This window comes from Gymnoscopelus braueri (genome assembly GCF_963280865.1).
Source record: "Gymnoscopelus braueri genome assembly, chromosome: 6".
NCBI classification, from domain to species: Eukaryota; Metazoa; Chordata; class Actinopteri; order Myctophiformes; family Myctophidae; genus Gymnoscopelus; species Gymnoscopelus braueri.
In genome coordinates, this window is record NC_137607.1 from 19,484,125 (window position 1) to 19,499,651 (window position 15,527).

The 15,527-nt window shown below is 42.2% G+C and overlaps 1 protein-coding gene across 1 annotated transcript; it reads left to right on the forward strand.

The window, feature by feature from the left end:
• Positions 1 to 6,527: 6,527 nt before the first annotated feature.
• Positions 6,528 to 15,086, forward strand: LOC308086842 (uncharacterized protein). Its single transcript, XM_080430487.1, has 4 exons — positions 6,528 to 6,799; positions 7,496 to 11,801; positions 11,857 to 14,328; positions 15,025 to 15,086. The coding sequence occupies exons 2-3, from the start codon at positions 7,827 to 7,829 to the stop codon at positions 13,978 to 13,980; spliced, it is 6,099 nt and encodes a 2,032-aa protein (XP_080286613.1). The 5' UTR covers positions 6,528 to 6,799; positions 7,496 to 7,826; the 3' UTR covers positions 13,981 to 14,328; positions 15,025 to 15,086.
• Positions 15,087 to 15,527: the final 441 nt, after the last annotated feature.

Sequence of the window (15,527 nt, forward strand, 5' to 3'; positions counted from 1 at the left end):
ATGAACAATTAAAAGATGGCAAGATTAGAACAATACTGGAAAATAAAAGATGACATGATTAGAACAATATTGGGTAATAAAAGATGACACTTTTTAGCTTGTTCTTTGTTGAACTAAGGTGAGGTTAAATTCATGATTTAATGTACCAAGCCCTATTTCATACTGGAAATCATCGCTGAGAGGGTCACTGCTCTGCGGGGCGATATGAATTTGTTTATAGCCAGACTGGATGAGCCAGAATGGAAAAGGAGATACATTGTACTGCTTCGGTTAAACGGATGGAATATGGATTATTTGGATCAATTTGGACCCCCCCCCCGGACATTTCCTCTGGTGGCTACAATGTGGAAAAGGTCCCACCCACCCACCCAAGGCTACCCCCCCACCCACGGCTACCCCCCCCCCCCCCACGGACCCACAAGTTAATACTTTTATTTTTGAAGGTGTATATTTATGGTGTTGTAACAAGTCCTTTAATTTGATATTCGTATCAGCTGGGGGAGAAGCTGTTTATTAGGACCCGACGCAGCTTGGTGCTGGGGTTTAAAAGCTGCCACAGATTGAGGAAGCGAGAGAGAGAGGAGCAGCAGCGTACAGAACGTCCGCTTAAATGTTTGTTTAAAGTAATATGGACCCTGGAAGGATGGGTTAAAGTAGCCTACTGGACCCTGGAAGGATGGGTTAAGGACGGACAACGGAACAGACATCCATCAAATGACATGCCACTGTATTAGCAGCCTATTAGCACCTAGCTGGAAAGAGGACAAAGTACAGTTTTATGGTTGTTTTGCTTGCATTGTTTTTGGGCTTACTGTGTTAAAAAAGTGATCTTATTGTTGTTATGGTTTGTACCTTTCATGTATTTTCTAATAGCCTATAATGGTTTATATATTGTGTAATTTTATTGGTGATGGAAAATGTATCATGTTGAGATTTGATGAAGCGTTTATGGATTATTGATGTATGTATTTTTGCCTTTTCCTGTTAGTTTCTACGTTGAGACACAAATAAAGAATGTTCAAAACTCATCAGTCAGACTTCATCCTTCATGGCCAGCTGGGTCCGCTACACTCTCATCATGTTCAATGTAGCAATAGTTAAAGTAAAAGGTGTGTAGACTGTAAAATTAATACTCCTATCATGTTCCTTGCCGTAATAGTTTGCTATGCAATCTGTAAAATGAAGCTGTTCTTGTTACTGTACTGTTCACAGTAGTAGCAGCAAGTACAATATTTCCAGAATGAAAGGAGGTGAAACGCATGTATTGTGGCCTTTTCTGACCTTTCTGTAATGAGCACATAAAAAAAGACCAGTAGTTTTGAAACATTTATTTGAAAAATACAAACATAGTTGTTGTTTTTTACAGGTATAACAGAGTCAATCTTTGCCTTTATTAGATTAACAATGAAGAAATCAATCAAAAACAACACAGTCATTGTATAGTCCAGCATGTTGAATGTATGCATTTCAAATTAACTGACTCTGGTAAAAATTAGTAATAATCAATTAAAATCAACATCATGCTTTTAAAAATTATGGTCCCATTGATTTGATAAAATTAATGATGAAGTAGGGTGTGTTTCTAGCGCTTCTACTGGTTCTACAGAGTGAAGACCCTCGATGTGGCTCCATGTGGCCCTCAATTTGGTTGCATCCAATAGCAGTTGTTTCCGGTTCCATTTCAGGGACGGAAGTTCAAAGATGGCAGATTTGCAGAAAAAGTGGCTTTGTCCATATATTTTTAGTCGTTGTTTTAGATACCAATTTGACTTAAGCCTTTGCTGCTCGTCGTGCAAGTATAGGTCTTTTCCCATGTATGAGCGTGGACTACGATGGTCATAATAATGTCACCTCAAATACCTTCTTTGAAAAAGTACTCTCATCCATAAGCATTTTTTTCCTATGTATGTGTCCTCATGTGTGTTTTTAGATTACTACTTTGACTAAAGATTTTGCAACAAACTGTACACGCAAAGGGCTTTTCCCCTGTGTGTGTTCTCATGTGTTTTTTTAGATCAGACATTTGACTACATCCCTTACCACAAACTGTGCAAGTCCAGGGCTTTTCCCCTGTGTGTGTTCTCATGTGCGTTTTCAGATTTGCCATGTTAATAAATCCTTTATCACAAACTGTGCATTTAAAGGTATTTTCCCCTGTGTGTGTTCTCATGTGCGTTTTCAGATTTGCCACGTTAATACATCCTTTACCACAAACTGTGCATTTAAAGGGCTTTTCCCTTGTGTGTGTTCTCATGTGTGTTTTTAGAACACCCGTTTGACTACATCCCTTACCACAAACTGTGCAAGTAAAGGGCTTTTCCCCTGTGTGTGTTCTCATGTGCGTTTTCAGATTTGCCATGTTAATAAATCCTTTATCACAAACTGTGCATTCAAAGGGCTTTTCCCCTGTGTGTGTTCTCATGTGTGTTTTCAGATGTGCCATTTGACTACATCCTTTACCACAAACTGTGCAAGTAAAGGGCTTTTCCCCTGTGTGTGTTCTCATGTGCGTTTTCAGATCACCCATTTGACTACACCCTTTACCACAAACTGTACAAACAAAGGGCTCTTCCCCTGTATGAGTCCTCATGTGTGGTTTTAGAATACTCCTTTGACTAAAGCCTTTGCCACACACTTTACAAGTATAGGGCTTTTCTCCGGTATGAATCCTTGTGTGCACATTCAAACGTTGCTTTTGGTTAAACATTTTGCCACAATCTGCACAACTAAATTTTTTCGTCCCTGTGTGACTCCTCATGGGGGGGCTTTGTTTTGGAAATTTGAGGTCATGGCATAGCTTGTTGCTCAAAGACAACATTTGCCCTTCCACATTTTGTGTCTTGCTTGTGCTTAAATCTGAATGATTTTCCCTGGTCTCCCAGTAATCACTGTCTTCAGTGTCAGATTCAGAACAGTGTGGAGAGAGGTGCGGGTCATCACCGGTTGGTTTTGATGTTCCACAGTCCTCTACATACACTTGTGTTTTCATGTGTTCAGTTGAGGTGCTGGCTACAGGCTCTGTCTCCGGGTTGTCATCATCATCTGCACTTTTCATTGCTAGTAATGTCTCTTTTGACCCATCAGCCTCCTTTTGTCCTTGAAGTAGCTGTTCCTCTTTAATCTGTGGAGCCTTTGGTTCCTCCTGGACCAGACTGGGGCTCCTCTCCGGCTGTTCCTCTTTAATCTGTGGAGGCTCTGGTTCCTCCTGGACCAGACTGAGGCTCCTCTCCTGCTGTTCCTCTTTAATCTGTGGAGACTTCGGTTCCTCCTGGACCAGACTGGGGCTCCTCTCCTGCTGTTCCTCTTTAATCTGTGGAGACTCTGGTTCCTCCTTGACCAGACTGGGGCTCGTCTTCTGCTGCTTAGGAGAAATCTCCTCGTTACACACGGGGAGGAGCAGGACGTCTAGGTAAAAGATACAATACAATTATGGAAAAACAATTAAATGTTAAATTAAATTAAGTGTTAACTACACTAGTGGTTCCACACGTGTATTTGTAATGGTCAAGAGAAAATTGGAGCGTTGCAGTGTTTAATCAGTTCTGTAGTTTGTTTTGATTCCAGCGTGAAATGACAATTTTTTAAACTGTTTATTACATCAAAACAGCTTAATCTTAATGTATTATCCATAAACATGTCCTTGCAAATTGCATGTGATCTTTGCAACCATTTCAACAACTTAAACACTCCAGTTTTAGTGAAACTGACGAGAGTTACAGGCTCACAATGCAACTCATTGTGAACTTGTAGATCGGCCATTTTTAGCTAATGTTCCTTCAGAATAGGGATGCTGGAGTTCAAGTGGTTGAACCAAAAGACTCATTATCTAATCAGTCAATCAATCATAATACATAATCAGTACTTATTCAGCAAAATAAACACTTAATCAGTATATTCAGCATCCTTACTCCCCCATCTAATCTTTGTTTAAGGCCAGACTAAAAGTAGGCCACTACAACTATAATGCTATTAACTATTGCCAATTCAACCTAAAAAAAATGACTCGAAACAGCATGCTGAATTTTTTTTCCTAGTTTTCTTTATTGAGTGTTTTTTTTTAAACAACCGTTTAAAAAAAGGTCTAACAATTCAAAACAGATTTTTGACAGTGTAGTGGTTTTACCAACCTGCTCTGTGTAATTTGATGATTGGTTTTAAAACCATATCCAGTAGTCTGCGTTGGCGGTCAGTTTCTTGCTTGATGTGGAAAGCTTCATCCTCGTACTCTTTTAGAATTCCTCCAACGATCCCAAATATCTCTTCAGCAGCTTCAGATAGTCTCTGGTTGATCAAGAACTTCATTGTTTTTAGTAAAGCCATAACTCCAAACTTTCTTCAAAGTAGACTGGAAAAAAACGAGACAGATGTCGGTTAACTGACTTAGAGCCAGAACATCTAGTAAAATTAAGCACACAAGTAGAACCAAAACAAAATATCTGACTGCTTCAGCTAGTGCAGGAAAGAGAGGTTCAGCTCTTAACAACTAGCAGAGATTGAAGTGGCACCAAGCAGAACAAACTCTTGTTAAATACGAACAGAGGGCCCTGATGGCCCAATCAGAGTGAGGGGGTGGGACACACCAACAATAGAAAAAACTGACCAAATTACTGCTCCCATCACTGTCTCCTCAATGACAATGTTCTTAAATAATTTAAGCCCCATGAGCTGTCCTACAGTATTCTATTGGAATGGATAAAGTGTATTTGTAAGCACATTTCAACAACAAGGCAATGCAATGTGCTTTATACAAAACATTAAACTATGGAAACATTATGAAAGGACATTTGAAAACACTTATAATTGTAGCTGTTATTTAAAATAGCAGTAGATGCAGACCTGCAGTTTTACGGGTCTCTGTAACAGATATGTGGCACATTAAACTGACTGCTGATTCCCCTTTGCTACGTTTTTATTCTAGGGTCATTACATTACATTACATTACATTACATTACATTACATTACAGCCATTTAGCAGACACTTTTATCCAAAGCGACTTACAATAATTGCAACATTTCAATTCAACATAATTGCATTCAACATAGGTAGGGAACGAAAACTACTGATCACCAGAAGTCTTAAGTGCATTTTCTGCAAAAACAAGCAACCAAGAGTATACCTAGCGCTACGGTAAAAGTGCAATATATCAGCTACCTTTTTCCTTAAACGGATGAGACAAAATAGCGAAGTCAAATGAGCAGGAGCTAAAACAACTAATAAATGGTTTTATAAAATAATAAAACGCTTTTTAGATCCCTGTTTAGCATAAGTCATTTAATCTGACTTTGATGGTACTAATGTGGCTGGTTAAGGTTCTGAGTCCTTGACATCAAGGTTTGAAACTGAGCACTGACTTTTAATCCTTCATCCTTGCCTCCAAAACAATTACTTCCGTTTTGTGGTATAATCCAATTGTTGATTTGTTTGATACATTTTCTCAGTGTTTCTATTGTACCATTAGTCGTCTGGTGATACGGCCAAGTAGAAAGGAACATACATAAAGGAAAATAACACCCACTGACCTGATATGAACAATTAAAAAATGCAATACTGGAAAATAAAAGCTGACACTTTTTAGCTTGTTCTTTGTTTAACTAAGGTGTAATGTTGATATACGTATGCAGTGAAATACATGATCAGCTGACTGGGGCATTGTAATGCTAATATTTAGTGTGCCACTCCTATCGTTTAATTCACTGGGTTTCACACATTCAAATCAGTCAGCTTGAGAGTGAATGGAAAGCAGACAGTGTGAATTGTTGTTTTTTGTAATTTGCTAATTTATTCAAATTATTACAGGACTGACTCAATAGTCCGTCAACAAGATCTGAAAGACATGTTTGCCCACTCCTGAGTTACCAAATCTGTTCAGCTTGACACCCAAAAGATCATGCTGTGTTGTCTTGTCAGGAAATAAACTCATAACAATCTTATGTAACCAAATGGACAAAATAGAAGTTAATAAATACATAAAAACACTACTGACTGACTACACCAGTTGGAGTTGGAATTGCACCAACAACCATTTAAGGCTTTCACTTTAAAAAGGAGGTTTGTTTTACAGAGCTTTAAAACTTGGTTGGGAAGCTGAGTGAAGATACCACGATTTGCAGAAGTTGACATTTTATTCACTTTAAATTAAAACAGCAAGTAACAATTTAGGCCACATTGGTACTAGTTTTTTCACTAACAAACAAATACATTAATACACAGCACACAAAGCAAACAGCACTACTAAGAGGGTTTACTGAAATCTCAAGATATGGCATATAAAAGGAGGAAGGACCAACATTTTAATAAATCATTGCTAAATTCCAGTTTTATTTTGAAATCCGTCTAGTTTTTAGGAAGTATTTTATTCTGAGGCTGGATTGATGCAACACTTTGGCTAAACAATGTGTTTCTACTATGAGTATAATGTGGACTAAATGTGCCTAATTTTCACCCTCCGGTGCATAAAAAGTTGCTGAGACTGCACTGCAAGTACACACAGCGCACGTGTGATGAACAGAGTCACTGTCAAGTCAAGACTCAGAAAGGGAGCTTTGACTTAGTGGTGAGAGCCTAGGGCAAATCCTCTTCCTACTGGCCCATGTATAGTCAGAACTACACCCCTGCTCTACTACTGCCCTGCTCTACACTACATTTCCCAGAATGCAGCAGCAAAATGGCCGCTCATTACCTGATCAGAAGCACCTGAAAAGGAATGGAGGTGCTCAGTCATTATACAAACACACTTCAGAGAGGAGAGAAGGAAAACTCCGAGTTCTACCAAAGAGGTTCAGCCCGAAGACGCCAATGGTCGGTGAACTGGTTTTATTTACTTTGTTTTGCAATACTGCTTATGTGTTTGAAATGCTTATAATGTGTTCATGTTTAACTGGTTAAGTGTAAATCAAGGAACACATTGCAGCATTGCACACACATTAAGTAGCATTGTCCTCTTTTTGTGTTTGGAAAGAAAAGTATGAAATGCAAAATAATACAAAGTTAAAAAGGTTAAAAATTCTGTTAATGATTTAAAACTCTTAAAATGTAGAAAATTCATGAAATTACCATGTTATGGTTTATTTGAGTTAAGACTACTAAAATGTGGAGTTCATGAATTTGACATGTTAAAAGGCTTAAAATGCTTAAAATGCTAAGTGAAAAAGAGCTGATCTACAAGCTTGTGGATCAGCTATTTTTCCTAAGATGTCTTTATTCCATTTAAAGGACTTAAATGGTTGATTCATTTAGACTGGTTAATTCATTTAAAATGTTTAATTAAAAATATTGACTTTAATAACTTGTTTAAGGCATTAATTGGTTAAAGACACTTTTGTTTGGCCTAAGGGCTTTAATTGTTTTAGGACATTTATTGTTTTAAATAATTTAATGTTTGAAACATTTATTGTTTGAAACCCGAAGTTTTGGAGATATGAGTTGTTTAAAAAAATACCCTAATTTTGTTGTAAAACGGCAATGTTGTTAAACCTTGTTTTTTCTGTCTTTAAGGTTTACAACCTGACTATGATTGACCAATCAACAAAAAGAAACCAACAAAAATGAAATATAAGAGTTGGAAAAAAATAAAGGAGTTGATTGACTTTAAGACTGAGTTGTGTCCTTGTCTTGGGTTTGGAGCTGAACTGTGAAAGAACTTGACAGTTGTAAACCAGCAGCCCAGCAACAGGACAAGAAGATAAAAGGCTTCAGAAAGTCTAGCAAAGGGAGCTGATGAAAAGTGTTGCGGAAACAACTAAGAAACCTGTGAAAGTCAATACTCAACTTCCAGGATAAAGAAACAAACCACTTCAAAAGGAAGGAAACCTCTCACTGATCAAAAATGGCGGAGGATGCTCTTGGCAAAACAATGGATCAGTTAAAGAAGGAGAGGACTGTCGCAAAAAGCTGCTTCACCAGGCAGGCCAACTACCTCAGCAGGAAAGCAGACGGTTTAAATGAGTTCGAGCTCAGAGAAGAATATGCAAAGCTATCTGCTGATGCACGGAGGGTCATTGAAGCTAATGATGATTTCAGGTCTGGGCTACTAGCAGAGGTTGAAGCCAAGGCAAAGGAGGATGAAGTGGCACAACTTGATGAAGATCAGGAAAAATACCTTGAGACGGTCACCAGCGACTGTGAGAAAAGGTTGGATGAAGTAAAAAGGCTTGTCCAAACCAACATCTGGACCAAGTACGGACTAGATGAGATGGACGCTGCATTCAGAGAAGCTGACAAGGCGTGTGCATATGCATTCACAATACCAGTGGAAAGCATTAATTGTGAAAACTTTGAAGTCTATCTACTTTTAATCGAGAGACTAATCAAAGGGGCATCTAAAACTTTGTCAGACTGGGAGCAATGGATCCCCACAGTAGGAGGCAGTGACTTCAGGAAGAATATCAAGGACCTGAAAAAGGCCAGCAATGATCTCGAAGCTAGAAAAGCTGAGTTTGCCAGAGCACGGACGGTTGAAAGGCAGGCTCCAGCAGCCCCCACGGTGAAGACAGAACCAACCAGACATTTTATGCCGCTTGTGAAAATGAAGCCAACTAAACTGCCTACCTTTAGTGGCTGCAGGAGAGATTTCCACCGCTGGAAGAAAGACTGGGAGAGCCTGCAAAGGCAGGGAGAGCCGACTGGTTCACAAGAGGTCAGAAAGATCCAGCTCCTTGACAGCATGGATGAGAAGATGGCCAAAGACCTCAGACTGTCGACCTACAACACAGCTGAAGACATATTCAGAGTGCTGGAAAACAGGTATGGGAATAAGTCCACCATTGCTGTGGAAATCATCGAAGAGCTGGAGAAAATCCCACCTGTGAAAGGAAACCAGCCGAGGAAAGTGGTAGACCTAATCCAGACAGTAGAGAAAGCCCTCTCAGACCTTACTGATCTTGGAAATACTGGTGCCCTCAAGAACCCACTTGTGGTAAAGTCCATTGAGAGCAAGCTTCCTGAATTCGTGAAGAGAGACTGGCTTGTCTTCATGGTTGATGCCAACAATAATGTCACTCAAGATAACCATTTTGACATGTTGCTCACATTCCTCAAGAAGCAGGAGGATATCTTTGAGAGACTGGATCACCTGAGGATAGTGGACAAGTCCGAAAGATATGATAAAGCAGAATGGAAAGGTAACAGGAAATATGCCTCCACCAAAACCACAAAGAAAGATGACACTGAAGATGGGTGTATTATCTGTGGAGAAGAGAAGCACAAAGACAGGATTTTCTTCTGCAAGAAATTCAAAGGACTGAAGCTGTCAGAAAAGGAGACGGCTCTTAAGAAGATTGGTGCATGCAGGAAATGCTTAGGGTGCCATAGAAGAAATGATGACGGCTGTAAAGATTATTACCTTTGCAAGAACAAAGACTGCAGAAGGGATGGCTCCTCAGATCACCACTTCTTTCTCTGCCCAAACCCAAGAGGAGAAGCTAAGAGAGGCGACAATGAGAAGCCACGGAAAGACAGCAGGAACAAGAATTACCTAACAGAGGAACAGGAAAGGTTCTTGAGCGAACTCTCCCCGGAGGTAGCAGAGAGGTGCAGAAAGGCGTTCACCAACAAGACCTCCAAGGGAAGTTCTACAAAGGACCAGATGGGTCTTCTAAAGGAAAGTGGACTGCGAGAGCTTCCTGTTTTAATGATGTTGATGGAAGTGACTGCTAATGCAGGCCAGAAGATTGGAACCCTGGTGGACCTGGCATCAGACACCAACTACATAACCCATCAAGCAGCCGACAGGTTGAAGCTGAGGAGTGAAGAGATCACACTAGTTGTGCATGGAGTCGGTGGCATGACGACTAAAGTAGCCACAAGGAGATATCTTCTCAGGATTCGAGTCAAAACCTCCAAGGGAACGGAGAGGGCTCATGAACTTGTGTGCTATGGCCTGAATGAGATCGCAAAAGTTCACCGGGTAGTCAGACCTGAGCAGCTGAGAAGATTCTTCCCAGAAGTCGCACTTGAGGAGCTGAAGAGACCTGAGGAAATTGAGTTGCTCATCAGTCACAGAGAAGGAAGACTTGCCCCACAGAGGGTGAGAGCTGTGGGGGACCTTGTCTTGTGGGAAGGCCCTCTAGGAAAAACTGTGGGCGGAGCACACCCTGATCTTTTTGAAGAAATACATGTGGCTGCACATAAGTCAGAGACTCATTTCGCTCGTTCTATGAGAACAGCTGCTGTCAAGTATGAGGAGATCCCTGCTAAAGGCCCCTTCAGATTAGAGACAGTTCACCTAGATGACGCCATGGTTGAGGCCAAGTACACAGCTGCCAGTCACAGAGACTTCCTAGAGTGGTGGAAGTGGGACAGCATCGGAGCAGCCTGTGACCCAAAGTGTGGTGGATGTCGCTGTGGGAACTGTCAACCTGGAGGGAAGGAGATGACTCTATCCGAAGAAAGGGAACTTGAAATCATAAAAGAGGGCCTCACCTATGTCATGGAGGATGAACATAGCAAGTCACCACACTGGGACACGAAGTACCCGTGGATAATTGACCCTGCTTCCCTTCCCAATAACAGAAGTGGAGTCCAGGCCACCTTTCTAAGAACAGAAAAACATCTCAAGAAAGAGCCTCAGTGGTTCGCCGCTTACAAAGATCAGATCCATGAGATGGTTGAGCGAGGAGCTGCAAAGAAGCTAACAAAAGAGATGAGCGAGAACTGGAAAGGACCAGTATGGTACGTAAGCCACCTAGTGGCACCAAATCCCCACTCCATCACGACTCCAGTGCGCATTGTGTGGAACAGTAGCCAAACATTCAAGGGAGTCAGCATGAATGATGTGCTGCTGAAGGGGCCAGATGTCTTAAACCCAATCAGAGCTGTCCTGTTCAGGTTTAGAAGAGGAGTGCATGCAGCCTTGGGAGACATCAGGAAGATGTATAATTCAGTGTGGCTGGAGGAGCGTGAAATGCATCTTCATAGATTTCTCTGGAGGGACACTCAAGATGAGGAGATAGGAGAATATGCCATCACAAGAGTGAACATCGGTGACCGACCAGCTGGGTGCATTGCACAGCTAGCTATGCGAGAAACTGCAAGACTCACTAAGTTTTCTCACCTAGTAGAGGCACGCAGAGTCCTAGAAGAGGACAGCTATGTGGATGACATCCTCACATCCCACGATGATCCAAACCGACTGGAAGAAATCACCAAGGAGGTTGAGGGAATCCTGATAGCCGGTGGATTTTCCCTGAAGCCATGGGTCCGGTCAGGGCAAAGTGGGAGGCAGGAGAGCGTAGCACCAACCCTCTCAACAAAGAAGCCCTCTGAAAATGGCAACGCATTGATACTGCCAAATCAGATGAGGGACGAAGACAATAAGGCCTTAGGGATTGGATATCTGGTAGAGGAAGACCAACTCTACATGATGACTTCGATCAACTTCTCAAAGAGAAGAGGAAAGATGCGAACAGGCCAGGATCTTTTGATGGAGGAGGTGAGGGAAAGAACACCCAATCCTCTGACCAGAAGAGAACTGCTGAGCCAGGTGGCTGGACTCTATGATCCAATTGGTCTGGTCACACCTGTGAAGCAGAAGGGAGCTATCCTTGTCAGAAGGGCATTCCAGGAGACAAGAAATGGAAACCTGACCCGAGACACCTGGGACAAGCCGCTCTCTGAAGGCCTCAGGGAGGAGGCCATGAAGCTGTTCCAGGAGTATGCACAGCTGGGACAAATCAAGTTCCATAGGAGTCTTACGCCACCAGGTTGGAAGGGAAGACCTTGGGCTATTACCTTCTCAGATGGGAGTGACAAGTCCTACGGAGCCATCATGTACCTTAGGTGGGAAACAAACCAAGGTATAGACGTCAGACTAGTGGAATCAAAGGCTAAGCTGACGCCCCTCGACCAGGCATGGCCAGATGAAGATTGATCGCTGGTTCCACCTAGTTGACAGCCAGACAGTACTGGGAGCCATTCAGCGAGACAGCTATGGATACCAGACATTCTTTGCTAACAGAGTTGGAGAGATCCAAAAGGCTGGTCCAGTTGAAGACTGGTGGTGGATCGCAGGGAATGTCAACATTGCCGACATCATCACAAGAGGAGCTACTCCAGAAGACCTTGGAGAAGAAACTGCTTGGCAGAACGGACCAAAGTTTCTGATGCTGCCGTTCGAAGACTGGCCGATAAAGTCTGCTAAAGATGTTGTAACTGATGCCAGGGACAGCATCAACAAGCTGCAGAGAAAAGCATTTTCAGCGGTGGTGACAAGAGCCCAGGGAAAAAAAGGCCTTGGAGTCGTCCCTCAGGATCATCCCAAAGTTGAAGAGCCTGAGGCAAGAAATATTGCTGACCTGAGTCACTCTGTTCTCCGCTCAGACACATCTGAAGAATCTGATGAGACCTTACAGGGAAGAGTGCATACTGGCTCCGTTGCCAAAAGCCTTCTGGATGTGAAGAAGTTCAGCAGTTTGTCCAGACTGGTTGGAGTCATAGCCTGGGTCCAGCGAGCTGCTTACAAATGGTTGGACCTGAAGAGCCAGGCCACAAAGCAGGCAAAGTGGGAGGCAAAACCTTCAAATGAAGAGCCCAGAGCGCAAGTGCTTAATGCCAAAGACCGCAAGTATGCCTTCAGAGACCTCTGTTTAGCAGCTCAGAGAGATGTCACATTCCCTGACACAACCATCAACCGACTAGTCGTATTCAAAGACAAAGAGTCTGGACTTCTCGTCTGTGGAGGCAGGATCCAGTCCTTCAGTGAAGATAAAGCTGCAGTGCCTGTTCTTCCGTATGAAGCATGGATATCTACGCTGCTGGTTCGAGAGGCCCACAATGTGAATCATGAAGGAGTGGCAGGAACTCTCTTGAGGATGAGAAGGAAAGCCTGGGTGATTAATGGTCGAAGGATAGCCAAGAAAGTAATAGATGGCTGTGTGACATGTCGAAAAGCAAGGGCGAAGCAATGTCAACAGATAATGAGTGACCTCCCACCAGAGCGGGCAGAACCAGCAGCTCCATTTGAGTTCACCGCCATGGACCTGTTTGGGCCCTGCGAAGTCAAAGACGAGGTGAAGAAAAGAGTGAAGCTCAAAGTCTGGGGAATTGTATTCAGCTGCATGGCGTCCAGAGCCATCCATGCTGACATTGTCAGTGACCTGTCAGCAGAAGGATTTCTGCTTGCCTACAAAAGGTTTACATCACTGAGAGGGCATCCAAGAAAGGTTTGGTCGGACCCAGGTACAAACTTTGTGGGGGCCAAACCTGCCCTAGTGGACCTCTACAAGTTCCTGGAACACCTAGAAAGGTCAGGAGTGGAGGAGAAGACTGCCAAGCATGGCACTAAGTGGTCCTGGAAGATCCATCCGGCGGACTCACCTCACAGAAACGGCGCAGCAGAGGCAGCTGTTAGGACAGTGAAGAGAGCCCTGCAGAACCTGGGCGGTGATGGTGCCTTTACGTGGGGAGAGTTTCAGACCTTTGTGTACATGGCAGCCAATCTGGCCAATGAAAGGCCTATAGACGCAAGGGCACAAATCCAAGAGGGATGTGTCGAGTACATCACACCAAACTCTCTCCTGTTGGGACGGGCCTGCTCCAGAGGTGACCCAGGAGACTTCCAATTCGAAGGTTACCCTTACAAGCGATTGAGAGTCATCCAATCAGAGGTGGACAAGTTTTGGAAGAAGTGGTGTCAGTTGGCAGGTCCCAACCTGTTTGTCAGAAGCAAGTGGCATACAAGAGAGAGGAATGTTGCTGTTGGGGACATTGTTTGGCTAGCTGATCAAAATGCCTTGAGAAGTCAGTTCAAGTTGGCCAGAGTAATCGGTGTGAATCCTGACAAGGAAGGCATTGTTCGAGACGTCAATGTCAGGACATTTCCCAGCTACCCGGTTATGATTAAAAAGCAGGTTAACGAGGAAGTCATGAGCAAGAGGACCAAAGCTGAGAAGAAGACCACCAAGATTCCTGCCACAATTCTCCACAGGGATGTCAGGCGTCTCGTTGTCCTGATTCCAGTGGACGAGCAACATGGAGGAAGGTGACAGTCTCAGGGGAAAGGATGAGGTGACCTCCTTGGGTTCAGTAACCAGGAGCTCAAGTGGGAGGTGTCAAGTCAAGACTCAGAAAGGGAGCTTTGACTTAGTGGTGAGAGCCTAGGGCAAATCCTCTTCCTACTGGCCCATGTATAGTCAGAACTACACCCCTGCTCTACTACTGCCCTGCTCTACACTACATTTCCCAGAATGCAGCAGCAAAATGGCCGCTCATTACCTGATCAGAAGCACCTGAAAAGGAATGGAGGTGCTCAGTCATTATACAAACACACTTCAGAGAGGAGAGAAGGAAAACTCCGAGTTCTACCAAAGAGGTTCAGCCCGAAGACGCCAATGGTCGGTGAACTGGTTTTATTTACTTTGTTTTGCAATACTGCTTATGTGTTTGAAATGCTTATAATGTGTTCATGTTTAACTGGTTAAGTGTAAATCAAGGAACACATTGCAGCATTGCACACACATTAAGTAGCATTGTCCTCTTTTTGTGTTTGGAAAGAAAAGTATGAAATGCAAAATAATACAAAGTTAAAAAGGTTAAAAATTCTGTTAATGATTTAAAACTCTTAAAATGTAGAAAATTCATGAAATTACCATGTTATGGTTTATTTGAGTTAAGACTACTAAAATGTGGAGTTCATGAATTTGACATGTTAAAAGGCTTAAAATGCTTAAAATGCTAAGTGAAAAAGAGCTGATCTACAAGCTTGTGGATCAGCTATTTTTCCTAAGATGTCTTTATTCCATTTAAAGGACTTAAATGGTTGATTCATTTAGACTGGTTAATTCATTTAAAATGTTTAATTAAAAATATTGACTTTAATAACTTGTTTAAGGCATTAATTGGTTAAAGACACTTTTGTTTGGCCTAAGGGCTTTAATTGTTTTAGGACATTTATTGTTTTAAATAATTTAATGTTTGAAACATTTATTGTTTGAAACCCGAAGTTTTGGAGATATGAGTTGTTTAAAAAAATACCCTAATTTTGTTGTAAAACGGCAATGTTGTTAAACCTTGTTTTTTCTGTCTTTAAGGTTTACAACCTGACTATGATTGACCAATCAACAAAAAGAAACCAACAAAAATGAAATATAAGAGTTGGAAAAAAATAAAGGAGTTGATTGACTTTAAGACTGAGTTGTGTCCTTGTCTTGGGTTTGGAGCTGAACTGTGAAAGAACTTGACAGTCACAGTTTGACTAATATAATGGTGTTAATATGCACAACTATTACTATCCATGGTTCACATGACGCTCGTCTGTCACAAGCGTCATGGCGCTACTTGTTCCTGGTTTTGGAAATTTCTCCATTACAACCCGTACATCTACATAAACGTTCAGATTTCAAATATAAAATGCTGACCCCACGGGCACAAATTAAAACGCCTGTGTCTAAGTACCCGGTTCTTCCGTATTGTTCGATAAAAAGCTTTTTAATCCGACCGGTGGCCATGTTCTCAATTTCCATCATATACTTTCAATTATGTGACCCTATCGGTTGGGAGGTGTATTGCAGTCTCTGATACATTATAACTATGA